Source organism: Coloeus monedula (assembly GCF_965178545.1).
Source record: "Coloeus monedula genome assembly, chromosome: 6".
Taxonomy (NCBI): domain Eukaryota; kingdom Metazoa; phylum Chordata; class Aves; order Passeriformes; family Corvidae; genus Coloeus; species Coloeus monedula.
The window spans coordinates 25,762,228-25,779,302 of record NC_138786.1 but is presented as its reverse complement, the minus strand read 5'-3'; the positions used below and the strand labels follow the sequence as shown (position 1 = coordinate 25,779,302).

At 37.7% G+C, this 17,075-nt stretch overlaps 1 protein-coding gene across 5 annotated transcripts in view; it reads right to left on the bottom strand.

The window, feature by feature from the left end:
• PHF21A (PHD finger protein 21A) overlaps nucleotides 1-17,075 on the bottom strand; it is a 126,526-nt gene that overhangs the window by 16,168 nt on the left and 93,283 nt on the right. For 3 of the 5 annotated variants that reach the window (XM_082284180.1, XM_082284182.1, XM_082284179.1), the window contains 4 exons: nucleotides 9,663-9,863; nucleotides 5,755-6,009; nucleotides 3,873-3,959; nucleotides 1,328-1,624 (listed from right to left, as the gene is read on the bottom strand). In XM_082284180.1, the coding sequence (XP_082140306.1) occupies nucleotides 1,328-1,624; nucleotides 3,873-3,959; nucleotides 5,755-6,009; nucleotides 9,663-9,863 (840 nt within the window). The remainder of the gene's footprint in view (nucleotides 1-1,327; nucleotides 1,625-3,872; nucleotides 3,960-5,754; nucleotides 6,010-9,662; nucleotides 9,864-17,075) is intronic. The other 2 variants (XM_082284183.1, XM_082284181.1) reach the window with 1 other exon arrangement.

The window sequence follows — 17,075 nt, the reverse complement described above, 5'->3', positions numbered from 1 at the left end:
TCATATTTCATAGAATTATGAATGGCTCAAAAACTGTCTCTCTGAATCCCTCAATCTCAGATATTTCTGAAGCTTTTTCTTTTCTCAAATCATAAATCTTCTGCATGACATTCCTCAGCCTATAGCATGGATGTTGAGGCTAGAAACTGAGTGAGGTAAGCTACAGAGAGACAAACTTTTCCTTTTATGATATGGAGAAACTATACAGAAAAATTCATGTATTATTAAACCACCACCATTCTTCTACGTTTTTCTGTAGTTGCCAGTAATTATTCAAGAGCAAATGAATATTGCTGACATCAAAAGGAACAGGCATCAAAAGTCGAGTATTGTAGAAGTACAAGTTCAAATCACATGAAAGGGCACACATTGCTGAGTAACTTGTGGAACAGCCCCGAGGTATGCAAGAACCTACTCTTGACACTTCACAAGCAGAACTGAGCACGAGCACATCTTTCACACACATGATTTTCATAGTCTCTATAAGTATTTCAAAAGCAGAAAGAAGGCACAGTAGTCTAGGAAAGAGTTATAAATGACAGATATACTACTATTATCTATATAAATTACATCAATATTATGTATTATAGTATGTACTATAGTATACAGCATTACACTATTACTAATATAGAATACACAAAAGAGTTAAAAGTGAATCAAATTATTGCTTTACTTGAATGGACTGGCAAGGACTCTCAGTTGCAATCCACTCTGACTTAGGTAAATTTATTTTACAGAAGGATTTTCTGGAGAGAGACTTTAAAACTAAATATACAGAATTCTCTGCTTCTGAGGGTCTCCTTTCTGTTCATTCAATCCAATTTAGACACAGGGAACTATCAGACTTCAGAAGCTGAGTGAGACTATTTTGCCTCCAATCACAAGATCACAAGATCAAGGGATCATGGAAGAAATGGCTCCATTTATCCTATTAAATATCCCTAGAATTTTGTGCAATTTTTGCCTTTCACATAACCACCCTTTGAAAAACAAAAGGGCTTGATATGAAGATGGATTTCAGCTTGTACTTGTTCTCCAAGATACTAGTCAAACCCTGCACGTAGCCCGCTTATGAACTACTGACGTTTAAACAGTAGAGGGAGCATAAAAACACTGAAGCAGGAGAAAAAGGTGCCAATGGCCCATATTAGAGGCAATGGTAACTTCTATCCCAAGAGCTGCAAGTCATTCCATAATTTGTACTGCCATTGGAACATGAATATCTCCAGCATCCACTGAAAACTTCTCCCTGGTTGTCGTTCTCTCCAAACCTGCACAGTAAAGCAATAAACCCAGTATCTTGCATTAGTAGACACTTCATCTGTACCTGTTTTTCAATGTTTGGTTTGCTGATCTGTACAGTCTGAGGTCCAGCAAGCCTGGTACCCGGTGCTGCTATCACGATGCTGGTGAGCTGTGCCATAGGGAAAGTTTTGGCTATGGTTGCTGTCTGCCCGTTAACTACACGAACTGGATGTATGGAGTTCTGGGAGTTGGGTAAAGAGGTGGGTGTGAACTTTGTTGTCAACATCACAGGCCTCTGAATAAGCTGAGGAGCTGCAAGCATTGGAGGAGGTGCAGGGGCAATAGGAATGTTATTTTGGGCAACCGGTTTAGGTCGAACCTACAAAAATAAAAGAAGAAAAAGAAAAGAAAGATAAATTTGTATGTCAGTATTTCAGATCAACTTTTTACTAAGTCTTTCAATTCATCCTGTATAATCTGAAGGAGGCTGCTTGATTTTTTTTAGATAATGTAATTTTAGCATACTGTCTTAAGTATGTTAAGAGAAAAAAGCACCACATTTTCAAGCCTACTTACATAAAACCCATCCATAACATTTGCATATATAGTCACTGTCCCTGAAATGGTATTTGGATACACAGACACTTATACTGAATGTTTATTGCCAAATGCCTTACTGTATCTAAATTAACATCTTGGTTTTACAAGCCAAAAAACCCATGTAATATTTACAGGTACAGCTGAGGTGCTCATGTTAGAAGTGTTTCAGGGCTTTGTAATGAACCTCCAAGAAGTTATGAACAGTTGACTGTGCCCTGAAACAAGTAATTGTTTTTTTCAGCCAATACCTGTTATTTTTGTCAACTCTATATGTTATTTAGATACCTGCACAACCAATCTTGATAAGCCAAAAAAGTGACAAGATTAATCTCTTACTGAAAGTGATGAAGGTACAGGTAAATGCAGTCATTTCTCTTATTTCACAAGAAAGAAAAGAGCCACAAGAATCTTCCAAAACTCCATCACCAATACCTCCTTATTTCTTGTCCCCATTGTTAAGTTTGTATTCAACAATGGACTTATAATATCATTACAGAGTAAAGAAGTAAAGCACATTACTTTAAAAATAAAGCTTTTCTTTTCCTTGATTCCTATTGTCCTATCTGCCTTTAATACTCCCTAAAGCATTTTACCATGAAAAACTAGGTCACATTCCAACAGATCTTACCATACCCAAATCTTAATCAGATACCAGCCTTTACTTTCCTTTCTCACTTTCCAAAAGATTTAGACTTTTATTCACAGCACCATTTATTTCCTACAAATTAAGTAGTTCATCCAAGATTTTTTTTTTTGTTACATAAAGAAGCAATCTCTGTCCTTCCCAAACCATGAAGAAAAAAGTAAACCACAAGTTTTATTACTCACCTGAAAACAGAGGTCACTCTCTCTTGCAATACAGAAATACTTGGGAATAATCTAGAGACATCTCATTTTTCCTTTTTGTTGCTCATGAGCAGCAAGCAACAATTAGAGCGATTTAAGGCCTTGGGTGATGCTTTGAGTTTGATGACACCTATTCCATGGGTTCATCTCATTTGATGCAAACAGGATCATACATAATCATCATACACAAATTTCATAAACACAATCTCATACAGGCTGGAAGGCAGCTGAGGAGGTCTCTAATTTGACCTCCTGCTCAGAGCAGGACCAACACTAAATGCAGACTGGGTGGCCCAAGGCTTTGTCCAGATAAGTCTTGTAAAACTTCAAGGACAGAGCTTTCACAACATGTCTGGGAAGCCTCTTCCACTCCTAATTGTCCTCAAAGAGAGAAGTGTTTCCTTATATGCAGTCTAAAACTTCCCTGTTCCAATTTATGAGCATTGCCTCTAATTTTCCTGCCAAGCACCAATGTCTCCAGCTTCTTCTTTATTTCCTTGCTGATACTGGAAGTAACACTGCTGTTAGGGTCTCTCTAAAGCCTCTTCTCCAAACTGGAAGAGCCCATATTCCTTAACCTCTCCTTACAGGTCATATTTTCCTGCCCCCCCCTCCCCCCAGCTATCTTAGTGGCCTTCCTTCCCATGCTTCATTCAAATTTATCAACCAGGGTTTCCAGAACTGCAGGGTGTTTATCAGACTCAGTTTTATGATTGCTGAGGAAAGGTGGATAATCTGTTCCCTGAATCTACTGGTTGTGATCCTGTTGATACAGGTCAATATGCTGATAGGCTTCTTTGCTGTTAGGGCACAACACTCATTTAGCTGCGGTCGAACAAGACCTTTTAAGACGTGCAGCTCCTCAGCCAGTCAGTCCTCAGCCTGTACCTGTGCAGGGGGTTAGTCCATTCCAGGCAAAAGACTTTGCCTTTTTCTCATGCTGAGGCTCAAGAAATTCCAGCTGGCCCCTTCCTTTACCTTGGCTAGGGTTCTCTGCATGTCAGCACTACCCTGAAGAATATTGACTACATCCTCAAAGTTGGTATCATCTGCAAACCTGTTGAGGATGGATTGTCTTCTCCAGCACATCATCAATAAACAAAACAATGTTCATCAAAAGTCTTTCCTATCTATGCTATAATTAAGTTCCTCCTTCTGTTGTTTGTTCTCTGTATACTCACCTGTGGAAGAAAATTTGGACGAGGAGTAAGTCTGGGAGGAGGGATGAACTGCGGCACTTTTATGGGCTGAGGCGTAGCCTGAACCTGCTGTAAGAACATGAGAAAGCTCAGTAAGAGGTAAGAGGAAATTTAGCTTTGAAGTTGTTCACCAAAATCAACAGCCTGAATGTGCTTTCAGACCTGATGCCCTCGGTTTTCACTCTGTAAATAATTTTTCACAGCAAGAGGTTCCACATTAGAAATGTATTAAAGACAGAATTAAACCTTACTTTCTAGATCCTACACACCTTGCTTCACAAATTGCAGGCATATTTCCTTTTAGTTCAGCTGTACTAACTACCGTGCTCTGCAGTCTAAAACCATTTCATTTGATGATAATAAAAATTCATATTTGTTTTAATCATTAAAAAATGACATTACAACAGACAGAAAATAATAACAGACTTTGATACCCAGCTATATGAACTATGGTCTTTTCATAGTGAATGGCATACAGAAGAATGAGAGAACATCTCATGCAAATAGTAAAGAGTTGGAAGTTACAACTCTTTTAGCAATATTAATGACACTATGAAGGGCTCTACATACACAGCTTGAAATTTTCAAAAGTAGGCCATTCATTTAAAACAATTAAGATCTGATTTTAAGAAAACCTAAGTACTTCCCTGTGTAACTCAAATTAGCTGCATGGAGCTGCCACGTGATTAACCACTGAATAGCACTACCTGAGTACCTGGGGAAAGTCCCTGAAATTAATGTCAATGTTATTTTACACCCTCCTATACTTCTGTCCACCCACATAAGATTGCCATTTTCTTCAAAAAGGTCTTGTAGTGATTAATTAACGCTCAGAAAAATATTCTGATTTTTTGGATGAAATTTGCTACAGAAACATAAATCATGGACTAATATTAAAACAGAATTACCTCCTCAAATCTAAGTTATTCAGCAAAGAAATGAAGCACAGACACAAAGGACAGATGAGAGTGGTGCAAGGGACGACACAGGAAAAGAGAACAGTAGAAAAAACTCCAAATAGTCTTCTCTATTCTGATCACAAACATAATGCTTCATTGGGAAGCAAAATTACTTCCATTTACATTATTAAACTGTATTTTAATAAATATAGATAAACTGGATTTATGTTTAATAAAGCCATAGCCTTTACTTCAGAAGTAAAACTTCCCTGTCATGTTGTTTGTTATATAATTAATGCCTGGTTTGCAGACCAAGAAGCCTATATAATCCAATTCTGAAACACTGGTTCTTTTATTTCTAGGTGGCTAACTATTCTGGAAAAGACTGTGTGATGTAGCCAAACCACATAATTTGTACTTCCAAAATACAGGTTTTTAAAGAAACAGCATCTGTTTATGCGTTCGAAAAACTGGTGAGTGAGGACACGGTAGTGGGCAGACTTAAGGGACGTGTCTAACACCGGAGACTTTATCATGCAAAGAGAACAAGAGAATGACCCAAAAATATCCTAAGACGAAGACCCAAACTGATCAAATGAAGAAAGTCTGACATCTCCTTTGCCTAAGAAAAGAGTAGGAATTCTGCAGAACACAGCCATACAGATTCAGTAAGGGCAAAACAATCACTACTGCCCCATGACTACAGTTACTAACAGGGGAAACTTTACACAGAGATGATGATAGCACTAATTTAATTCTATAAAGCAAAACAGTAGTAACAACCCACACGGAGAGAAATGTTTTTCTCGTAGATTATAACTTCAGCAATGTCAGCTAGTGAAGACTCACAACATGTCCCTACTATCCTCCTTTCTGTGTGAAACCCTGACTGTTATTTTTTTCCAATAGCCCTCTTGCTAACCAAACCCATACATATCTGCAGGGCAAACACATGAAACGCTTACCAAAGTTACTGTGTTTTTTGTCACTATTTGGACTGCCTCAGCTCCTGGCCCAGTGACCTTATTTGTTGTCTGGAGGTTGACTGGTGCATTCTGTGCATCAGTGCTGAGGACTGCTTTCTGATTGTTGTTGATAGCAGTAACCATGGCAATGGTAGGTCTCTGACCCACAACAGAGGCAGGCATGGTCGCAGTTGCTGCTTTCAAGACGAGAGGTAGTGTCTTAGTGGTGATCATAGAAGCTGTAGTTACAGTTTTCTAAGGGAAACAGAAAATACACTGTAAGAGACAGAGACACTCCGTATCAGACAGGACGTGGGTTGGTTAGTCAGAAACAATAGACAGCATGAGAAAGAAAAGGCAGCTCTGAGCCTATCTACCTGCTGTTCAGACAAGCACATTATCTTACACCTATGAAAATTGGATAGCTAGAAAGCATTCTCATTTGAGGCACCTGTTTGGTCTGTTTTAATCACCTGCAGCATTGCAGATTGAAGCAAAACAAATTCCTGAGAAAATTACAATTAAGTGTAGTAGCGGCATATGCATTTTGAATCTTTCAGTTTCATATTGCTTCCAAACACGCACTGCCAATATCAAACCTATAAGGTGGAAGTTCATGAAACGTAGCAGCAAACTAGCTTCTCACCAAGTAAAACTCTTATTTTCAAATGGAAACGGTAGTTACAGTGATCCTCACAGTCAGAGAAAGAGGGGGAAAAACATTCGTAAGTTGGTTTCTTTAAAAACAAAAATATATTTTTATTTTGGGCATCCCAGTTTCAGCTTTAGTGACACATACAGTTATCTTGCACTGAACTTTCTTTCCTAAGAGTATCAGTAGAGTTGTCCTGAAGTTGTAAGAGCTGGCTGTTAGTCTGTCCAGCTGCAGGCAATTAAGTTTAACTTCTGTGGAATGGGCTAGTTTTGGAACATGTATTTGACACCATGATTGCTCTTGGCCTGTTTTAAAAAGAGTGGTTTTGAATCACATAACACCAGCATTTATCTGAAATGCCTCAATACATCATGTCCAAAATTCCACAGTTAAAGCAACTACCATTTCACAGTTTTGTAAATGGTACTGTCTTCCAAATGCTAAGGAAAATGGACATTACAAATCTCATTCGAAAAGCAACAAGGTGAGCATCTAAATATAAAACCAGAACAGGATGCGAACAGAAAACTCATGACAAGTGACACTCGACAGAACGGCAAATAATCTTATTTCTTTTCTCTTTGGTGTAAAAAATCCATTGCACTGACGGCACTGCATCTTCAAAACTTTAGTGGCATGATCAAAGGCTCTTAGTACTAAATAACCACCATTGCCTCCTGATGTCAGCTCTAGGTTCTACAGAAGAAAAAATGGAAAACCAGGCATCAGGCAGTCTTTGTGTCCTGAACATGCCTGATTTAGGCTACTTGATTTTAATCATACAAGACCTTTATCTTTTTTCTAACAAAATAATGTATTTCCAGTTGGATTCTTCAGTATTTTCACCAATACTATTCCCTTAAACAGAAACACAGTTTACCTTCACACCTCTAATTTCATAATAATTAAACTATGTCCCCTGTCAAACATGCACAAGTGTGAAAAAATTCACTGTATAATGTCAAATCAAAGGATAATTTATGCTTCAGTTTCATACATTTATGAAAAATCCAGACATAATTAAATTTTCCTTGTTGCAACACAATTTTCTTAACTTTTTATCTGAGATCTAAGAGTTTATTGACCTCTGCTGCACCTTCCCCAAAGAAGAAGCTCCATTCCTATAATGCAGTAACATTATTCAAGCTTTTCCAGTGAGACGTAACGTGGTATCATTTTCACAAGCATTACATTCAGCCATAAACGTTTTAAAGAAAGGTGTAATCAATCATGTAATACAAGACTGTGACTCTTTCAAGGGGTTCTATTAACTCTGCAAGTACTCAGAGTACAGTTTCAGTCAGAAGATCACAGAGCTTGAATATCCCTGTTACTTTGCTGAGCATTAATTAGATCGTTTATTCTAAAAAGTAGTCAATGCATTAATTCATACTGAAGTGGCATTCATAGAAAGTTTGCATTATTGCACATAGTATTGCAGTAATATGATCTTTTAGGAGGCTTGCTGCTTATGAAAATTTTAAAAGCCCTTCTTACTGGACTTTTAATATTATGTATATTAAAATGTCACTGTTAATTATGACATTTATACCTTGATTCCTAAACTTGATTACTCCAAAAACAATCATTGAAAGCATTCTCTGTACTGACATAGCCTTGAAAAATGTGTTATTTACAAAAGCAGGCAAGAAAAAACTTCATAGAGAGACAAAATACTTGACTTCTCTTTGCTGAAAGAGCTTGAGAGACAGTAAGACAGAGGCACAACTTTAGATGCAAAATGTGTGCAGAAACAAGTGAGGATACTTCAGTATTTTACCAACATAAATAAAAAAAGTGTTAAGGATAAAAGCTGGCTTATTTGTCCAAGGGACAGGACAACCTGCCTTCCAATTTGTAACTACTTTCCAAGTACTTCTGTACCAGTGATAGTCAGAAGAGTGTAGCAATTTTTTGTCTGTTTCGCTAGAGGGCTCTTTAACTTTGAACAAAACCTCAATTTTTACAACCCAGGAGATGACCTGGAAGTTAATGAATGAATGCAAAGTGTGGAATACTGAGAAACACATTAAACTGTATTTGCTCTCATGTTTCCTGACTGAGAAACAGAGATCACTGAGAAACAGTGATCCATTGTTTGCCTATAAATACTTTAGGACACAGTAATATTTGCTCCTTTGTTCCATTTTAGCTTTGATATTGATGCTGCTGCTCAAAATGCATTTTCCTTAGTTAGGTTTGCTTCATTTCTTCAATATACTTTTCTCAAAAATACAATTAGCTAAGCTTCACAAATGCATTTTAGAGCGCATCCAAACCAGCTTGCTGAATTAACAAGAGAACTAACAGCCCAACCATTTCTCTCTTCTCTGCTTTCAGAAAAAGGGAAGATGAGAACCACAACTGGTCAAAGCTGTGGGTGTGATTCACTGCAATGTGCATAAAGCAAACTTCATAGGTGAATTCTGCCATCTGCCTATCCAGGTAAACATGAGCTTCTAAGATTGCATCAATAGGAAAAAAAAGACTTAATATACACTTCTTTTTACAGAACGCCTCCCTGCTTTTTTCAGTACGCTTTTGTAAATCAAAATATCCGAAAAGGAGAAATTTGAAATTCTCCTCTTAAGCAAACCACTTTCTCCATTGAGTTCTGGGATTATGTCTCTAATCCTATACTGTACTGAAATTCAGTTCACCTTCCCAATAAAGATACTATTTTCTAAAACTTGAACTCTGCAATTAACACTGTACACTTTTAGACAAATCCTTGAAAATTCAGGTAAGTATTATTTGGTATTAATTACATCTGTTTAAAAAGAACCAAGCAGAAAGAAGAAGGACCTGTTTTCTTGCATTTTGTTCACATTTGTAGAGGGCATTTTGTTAGCCATTTAAAAATAAAGGATTCTAATCATATACCTCATACAGTGTGTGTAAAGTATTTACTGTTTCTTGAGACCCACTAGGTATGGTCAGACTCATTCATGCACCTATGGAAAAGATAGGCTCATCTGCTAAACATTCACTTATTTTTAAGAAAGGTGATACTGCCACCCTTCTTTCTGTGGGATTATGATTCAACTTTTAAACAGTACATAGTTTTTTATACTCAGATTGGAGATTTTTGCCAAAAAAACCCCAGAAGACTTATATCTGCATATGCATAGAAGAAGAAATTCGTATTGGTACACTAGCAGGCATAAGTGAAAATTTGTGGTTTTCTCTTTGCACATTTCCTAATTTTCAGTGAGCTTCACCTTTAGTAAGAAAAAGAATTGTAGCTTTTTACCTGTGATCCTATCACGTTTGGAGAGGGTGCCGTGGACTGCTGCTGCTGTTGATGGTGATGTTGCTGTAGCTGTTGTAGTGGTTGTGGCTGTGGTGTCTGTAGTTTGTTTTCTGACTGTGCCAATGGCTGTATTTGAAATTTACTGTCTGGCTGTTCCTGCTTCACTATCAAATTCTTTCGAAGCTGTTCCACCACTCTTTTCTACCAGATAAATGAAACCATAAACAGAAATGATGACAGTTATTTAGCTGCACATACTAGAGAAAATGGTAACACCTAAAGATACATTTATTTAATGCAAATAAGGAGCTGCTCAGAAGCTTAGTGAGATTTCTCTTTTTGGAATTTTAGGTATTGGTGTTATCTGATAGGCATAGTGTAAAATAGGCCACAGAGTAGTATTACAGCCCAGCAAGGTGATCTCACTATTCTTGTAGAAACCCACTGACCAAAATTCAGTGAGTTGCCTCAAGAAGTTGCACTTATATGGAAAAGGAAGTTAAAAATAACACAACCATTTTGACAGTACCAAATGCTTTGATTTTTTTTTTGTTTTGTTTTGAAGCATTAATATTCAGACAGTACAAAACATAGAGATGGAGAAAAAAACCCAAAACATCCAGCTATTTACAACAACTGGAAGAATATTTTCCCTCAAATCTCATTCACACATGGTTATGAAATTCTGAGCTAACAAAACACCTGTTCTCTTCATTTTGCAGGTATACAGTAGACGTATGATTTTAAGTATCTTGCTTATGATGGGCTAAAACAGCATGATGCCTCACACAGTGAGTGTGTACCTCTAGCCCAGAAGATAACAAAAAGGGCAGGCTCCCAAATGAGCAGATTTGAAAACTGGAACTTTAAAAAGCCAAATAAAACCCACAAGCAACAAGCCCCCACCCCTGTTTCATAATGTTGAAATGTGTGAGTTCACAAGATTGACCTAGCAAAAGACCAAATTCAGTGACTTGAAGGTACAGAAGAAGGGCTGCCTGGCTTCTATAAAACCCACAGCCCTGGCTGAGGATGCCTGCTCATCTCTGACAAGGGAAACACAGGCCCAACCTCACTGAAAATTCAGGGAGTTAGTAATGGACTGCAGCCTGAAGGAACTATTTTACCCTGCATCCACTGAAGTGCTAAAAGCTGTCAAAACCTAAAAGCTGTAAACTGTTTGTTCCCTTCTGAAACAAGGATAAAATAATAGAAGTGTAGAAGGCATTTTCCTAATTCAGGTATTTCACATAGTTTTAGATGTCCTGTGTCATCAGCTCACCTGTACAAGTAATAACTGAACAATCATTTTAAATCGCTTTCTGTAATGATCAACCATGTTAACAAGCAAATCAAAGTGCAGCATCAGCAAGCAGATACAAGAACTGAAACAACATTTCCAGAGAGTAACCCAAGGGGGAGGAGAGGAGAAGGCAGAAAAGTAGGAGAGGAAATAATGCAACGTGCTTATAGAATACCTGCCAAAAAATGGACTGCACATAAACTGCACAGGAGGCTGAAGAATTACCATAGCCAGCATGAACAGGAAGGGAGTTTTTGTATTCCACAGCTGCCAGTATGAAATTCAGGGATAATGCTGCTCTTCTACTGATTCCCTGACTGGAGGAAATCAGCAGCAATGGCCCAAGAATGAATTTCCATCTTGTTCTTTACAATGGGAGGAACATTAATGAAAGGATCAAAAAAAAAAAAATAAAACAGAAAAAAAGAGAGAGGCAGACTGAGGACTCCTCTGCCATACTGCTACAGCAGAGCAAGAGCCAGCGAGGAGAGGAGAGCAGGGGAGCAGGAGCAAGGTGAGTCACATGGCATCCACACACCGCCTGCTCCACCCCAGGGCCTGAACCATGGCCTGCAGAGATGGGGTAAAACAGGACCAAAGCACAATTTGTATTAGAGCCTTGTGCAAAAACTGAGGCTCAGCATATTTGGCACAAGATGGATAACATGAGCGGAAAAACGCCATTGCTCTGGAAGTCTACACTAGCCTGTTAGAGGCTGCTGAGGGCTGCCTGGCAGCAGCATATCCTGCCATCCATATCCATTATGCAGATATTAAATTGGAAGAAACATTTAATGCTTTTAAGATTCAGAGAGTAAAACTGAAGTTTGCACTGCATGCCAATTGCTTACGCAGTTTAATAAGCTGCTTCTACCAGCTGTCGGTAAAAATACTACATTGAAACTACAGAAAACATTTTACTATCTGCAAGACTGTTGGGATTATCTGTTTGTTTGTAATTATCAAGAGAGACACTCCGAACAACATATTTCAAAGTTACATAGCTGAATTAGCAAACCCAGACGAGTCCCTCAGGGCTGCACCTACACAGGAACTCGGAGCAGATCTACTCCCAATTTCAGCGCTAGCCTCTGCGTCCCCCTGTGCACAGCCTCAGCCCACGCCGCTGGTCTGACACCGCACGCAGCGCACGGCTCCTCCGCATCCTGCTGGAAGTGCTGCTCTGCAGCCACACAAGCGCCCAGCACGCGGCTGTCTGCAGCAACCTCAGCAGAGCCTCCTTCGGCAGGGAATTAAACAGGAGGGTGCTATGAAAGAAACGCTTGTTTACTGTCAGACTTCATTAACACTGTATTTTAAAATTGTTCCTCAGTTATTTTACTGTTCTTAATCAATTTTAAAGACAGTTTGTGCTACAGAAAGTACAGTCTGTATGACTGAGATTTGCCAAGGCTGATATCAAGTCCTAGCTGCATGTCTTGCAGACTGAATGCCAGTCAGGCTCAGGTGTTCTAAAAGTACCCCAGAATTTGTAAGAAATTCCTAATTCTTTTAATGTAATCATTGTCATTTTCCCTTCCCACTCTTATTTAAGAATATTTAATTCTTACTGACAACTTCAGCATTTTAAATTGAGATTAACTCAATCATAAACACATCATCATGCACACAACATAAGTTTTCTGCATGTCATAAATCTCTAGTTCTCCTCATATTCCTAGAATAGTTTCTTTTCCTGCCATAATATGAATGTATAAAAAGTATTTGTCTTCCAAGTTTACTGAACCTTCCTCAAAACTGAATGCCAATCCTCTCTTTACATCCACAATGTGAAAGAATTTAATAATCTCATCCTTTCTTCCGAACTGTGTCCTACCCAAAAAGGAGCTGCTGGCCCTGTGCAATGGTTACTATCAGACTACTTCCAAACCCCTTTGTCGAACAGTGCCCTGTAAGCACACTACATCATCTCAGAGCTCTTGCTGCCTTGACATCTTTATCGCTAATCTCATCAGGAACCGTTCACACCACTGAGTTCAGAGCCTGAGACATCCAATATGACCCTTCCTTAAAGTTAATAATTGCAATCAATATTGTGACATTTTGCTATACCACTTTCTCATTCGTGCCACAGGCCAGATCCTAACACAGCACTGGAAAATTATTTTTGTTTGATTAAGCAGAAAATAGATCTTCGTGGCCATGTATCTGTGCCAAAAGACATCTCTGTGTTCATATAAAAATTACCATGAATATGTTGTTATAGGATAATCAAAGTCCTTGGAGCAAACTTAAAACTTAGTAAGGTTCAAGGTTTTTATCCTTATCAGCTACGCATTATTTCCATTTTAATCAGTCAATCAAGAAAAAAAAAAGTTCTCTGAGTACATCTCTCTTTTTAAATACTAGATCCCTTGTATTTGGTGACACATTTTCCTCTTTCTTCAGGAAACGCATTCAGAAAAACATCCATATCTAAAGGAAGGTCTGTTTTTAAACTTCAAAAATCAATAAAATCAAAATATAATGATATTTTTTAAATAAGAGAGTAAACTAGCCTACTAAATAACCTTGCAATACATACATTTCATATCACAAACCCAAAGCTGATGTGGTTTGAACTGCTCAGCTGCCTGCCAGTGACACACTTCCCTGCTCTCCCAATCTCAGGAAGTCAGCTATTATGGATCCTCTGTTACCTGTGCCCTCCAATGACCAAGATGTTCTCTGGGATATAAAAGCTGCCTACTGCTGCAAGTGAAATGGTTAAGAGGAAGTACTGATTTCAAATAAGCTCTACCTTGGAAGTGGGGAGGATGGAGGGAATTTCACTGCTCTGCAATCTTCCTTTCCAGCCTCCCTTCTCTCTCTGTCAGTCCCATCCCCTATCACTACCCAAAGAGAAAGATACCAGAACTTCCACAGCAGAAAGAAGCTAAAAGATTTTGAAGATCTGGTGCTATTAGTCTTTAACCTGCAAAAAGGGTGCATTTTGGGAATAGAATTTGGGAGTGGAAAGATTACAAGCAAGGAGAACAACTGTACACTCATCTACTGCTTTAAGATGGTATCTAAAATTTAAAATAGTAAAATCCAATTATAGAAATTGATGACGCAGAATCTACACCAGTAAGGAAAAAAACCCTGTTGTACAAACCAGCTTGAATTAAATTCCATTGAAAGAATGATCTAAGGACTACAGAAATATTTTCAGCTATTTCTGTGGTTATTCTGTGTTTTTATGGAATTCTGCACTTGTGGCTGTGCTTCACTTACAGCCAGATCTTTTTATCAACTAAAAAATCTAAACCAACTAAACTAGAAATAATTTTATTTCCAGAAAAGAGAGTGATACAATTTTCTACTTCTTAAAGGTGATCAAAATGGCACTTACATCTTTCAGTCAGAAAAGGCTCCCCTGAGGCAGAGGTGCTTGAATGCTGAATGGAAATGTAGCAGTGGGACTGGGAGATCACCTCCACCTCTTATGTGAATGCCTTACTGGGCATCATTACTGAAATGTGCACTATTTCTTTTTATAGCTGAAAAACCTGTATTTTTTTTAAAGCTTTAGTTAAAATACATGGATATCTAACCTTACCCAGTCAATGGCTGCATTGCCAACATTCCAATACTGTCCCAAAGAGCATGTGCTGCATTCAGCTCACAGAAAACACAGCTAAAAGCAGCACAGAGACACCAGGACTTCTGCATGTCTAAAAGAGGTTGCAGAGCATGTGAGGGCAACTGAATGCCTCTCCTCCCTCTGCCATGATGGTCCGGTGGGACAAACTGAACAATACACTTACAATACTGATGAGTACTAGAGATGAGCCACTTCATTTTGGCACCCCTAAATAAATGAATTTGATTTGCAGTCTTAATACCTTTAATACAATTTCTGACTATGGCATATGGTAGCTTGTGTAAAATGGAACTTAAATAAAACTTAATTCTGTAAAGATCTACTTTAATATTACGTCTAATAAATATTGTGAGACAGCATTGGCATGGTGTGAAAAGTACTTTTGTCATTAAAAATGCTGGTAGACTTATCACAATTATATTTTAAATTAATTCCTATAGGTGTGATTCTGAAACAAACACACAGTTCAGACGTGAATATACATATTTTGAAAGAGATGCTGGATATTTCCTTTATGATAGAGAACCACCACTTAAAGCTGCTAGAAATCATTCAGAAGTAGATTATGACAGTTCTGAAAATAATGCTCATTCCTTCATTCTTAACAGGGGAAAATGCTTAATTTTTCTTTAATTTAAAAACATAGCTAGAATTATAAATTAAAATGGCCAAAAATAGCTGTTGTACTATTCTGCTTTATGTGACTTCTTGATTGCTTTATTTTCAGTACTGTGTCTTTTACCATTTTCAGCACCACAAGACCAATTAATTTTTGGAAGGGAATGCTGTACCATGAAATGCCTTATGCATCACTGTCTTCTTGTTTTAGAATATTTACTCTTGCACAAAGCAGAGTACAGAGAATGAACTAGTAGAGGCAGCACACATACAGTGTTTTCCTGCAGCTTACATATTAACTAAGAGTAATATCTAGCTTCTCACCCCAGCACTTATGCTAACGGAAAGAAACTTGCAAGAACAGCAACAATAATTAAACAATGAAGCAATTAATGAATGGGGAATTAAGTGTGTGATAACAGGCAAAACCGAACAGGAAAAAGAGTTAAGTGCAGTACTATGAATGTAATTAAGGAAGAAAGGAATGAAAGGAATGAAATTAATTTTTTTTTTTATTTGACAAGGTTTGACAAAGTTTGTCTTGCTTTGGGTTTTTCTCCATTACAGAAATACTTCCAGGTACAAATACAAACTGGTAAAAGGACATTGGGACAAGCTCAACATGAAAACATTGAAGAAATTAAAGAATTAAACTGCTGACTACACTGGAAAAGGTGCTCATTTTAATTTTATCTTGCTCATTTTATTGTTCTACCCCTATTTGTCTGTTTCATGGAGAAAAAAAAACATTCCTAAGGGAAAAATAAAAAAGCCATCTAGACATATTTTCAGAAATGAAACACGAGTTCTTTTGTACTTCAACGTAAAAAAAGGTTTGTAAGATCTCCAACTGAACTTAGTTTACTAGAAGCATGTAGTGTGGTCTTGTAAAATCTATCACAGACTGAAGCCTGCAATACAAAATCTCAGAACAAAAAGTACTGTGGATTGTTATTCTTATGCAGGAGAACACACAGGAACATCCACCCCCATTGGAAAAGCCATTTGCATCTATACACAGTAGCTGGTTACTAAAGCTAAACACCTCTGCCAGGCCAGTCCTGCTGTTTCTTTTCTCCTATATGTGATTTACCTCATAACATGACATCCTTTAAACTGAATTTGTCTGCATTAAGCAAGTAAAGTAGAGCAATTTAAATAAGTAAACTTATTTCATGTTTTAGAAATAAACAACCTAAAGAGAAGTGCACTTTTTGATCTGGTAACTCCTCATATTTTGAATAACTCAAGTGGAAAGAATAGTCATAAAGTAATTTTACAATATACCACTGCATATTTTAATGTGCACAGTATCACAGTCCTTGACTAAGATTTAGTCAGTTCACTAGGGTATTCTCACGACTGAATCACACCTCCTCTCTTCCTAACAAAAGGAAACACAATTCATGCTCATGTGGCTCATGCATGATCAGAAGTATCAAGCAAGATGACTAGTTTTACTAAACCACAGAATGGAAATGCATTCTTTTGTGAACAGAAAGATCTGGATGCTCAAACTCTATCCTACAGCCCCTATTGATAACTCTGATTTTGTTAACAGCATCTAGTATTTCATTTCCACAGTTGCTTTACAAATGTCACAAACAAATACCAGCATTTTCCCTGCTGTCAATTAAATGCTGTTCAGTGCCAATTCAATTAAAACCTATCACTAATACCATCACATCACAGTTCATTGCTGATCTCTACTTCATAAGCAGAATGAGTTCTTAGAGCAAAAAGTCACAGTTTCACCCCACTCAAATGAGAGATTTTTCTCTTCTTCCCAGTAATTTGAACAGTATATCAAATACAGGTGTTCTGTTCAGCTAAATATACCTGCTGCACTATTCTCTTTAGTTAACCAAGGACAATGAAAAGAAAG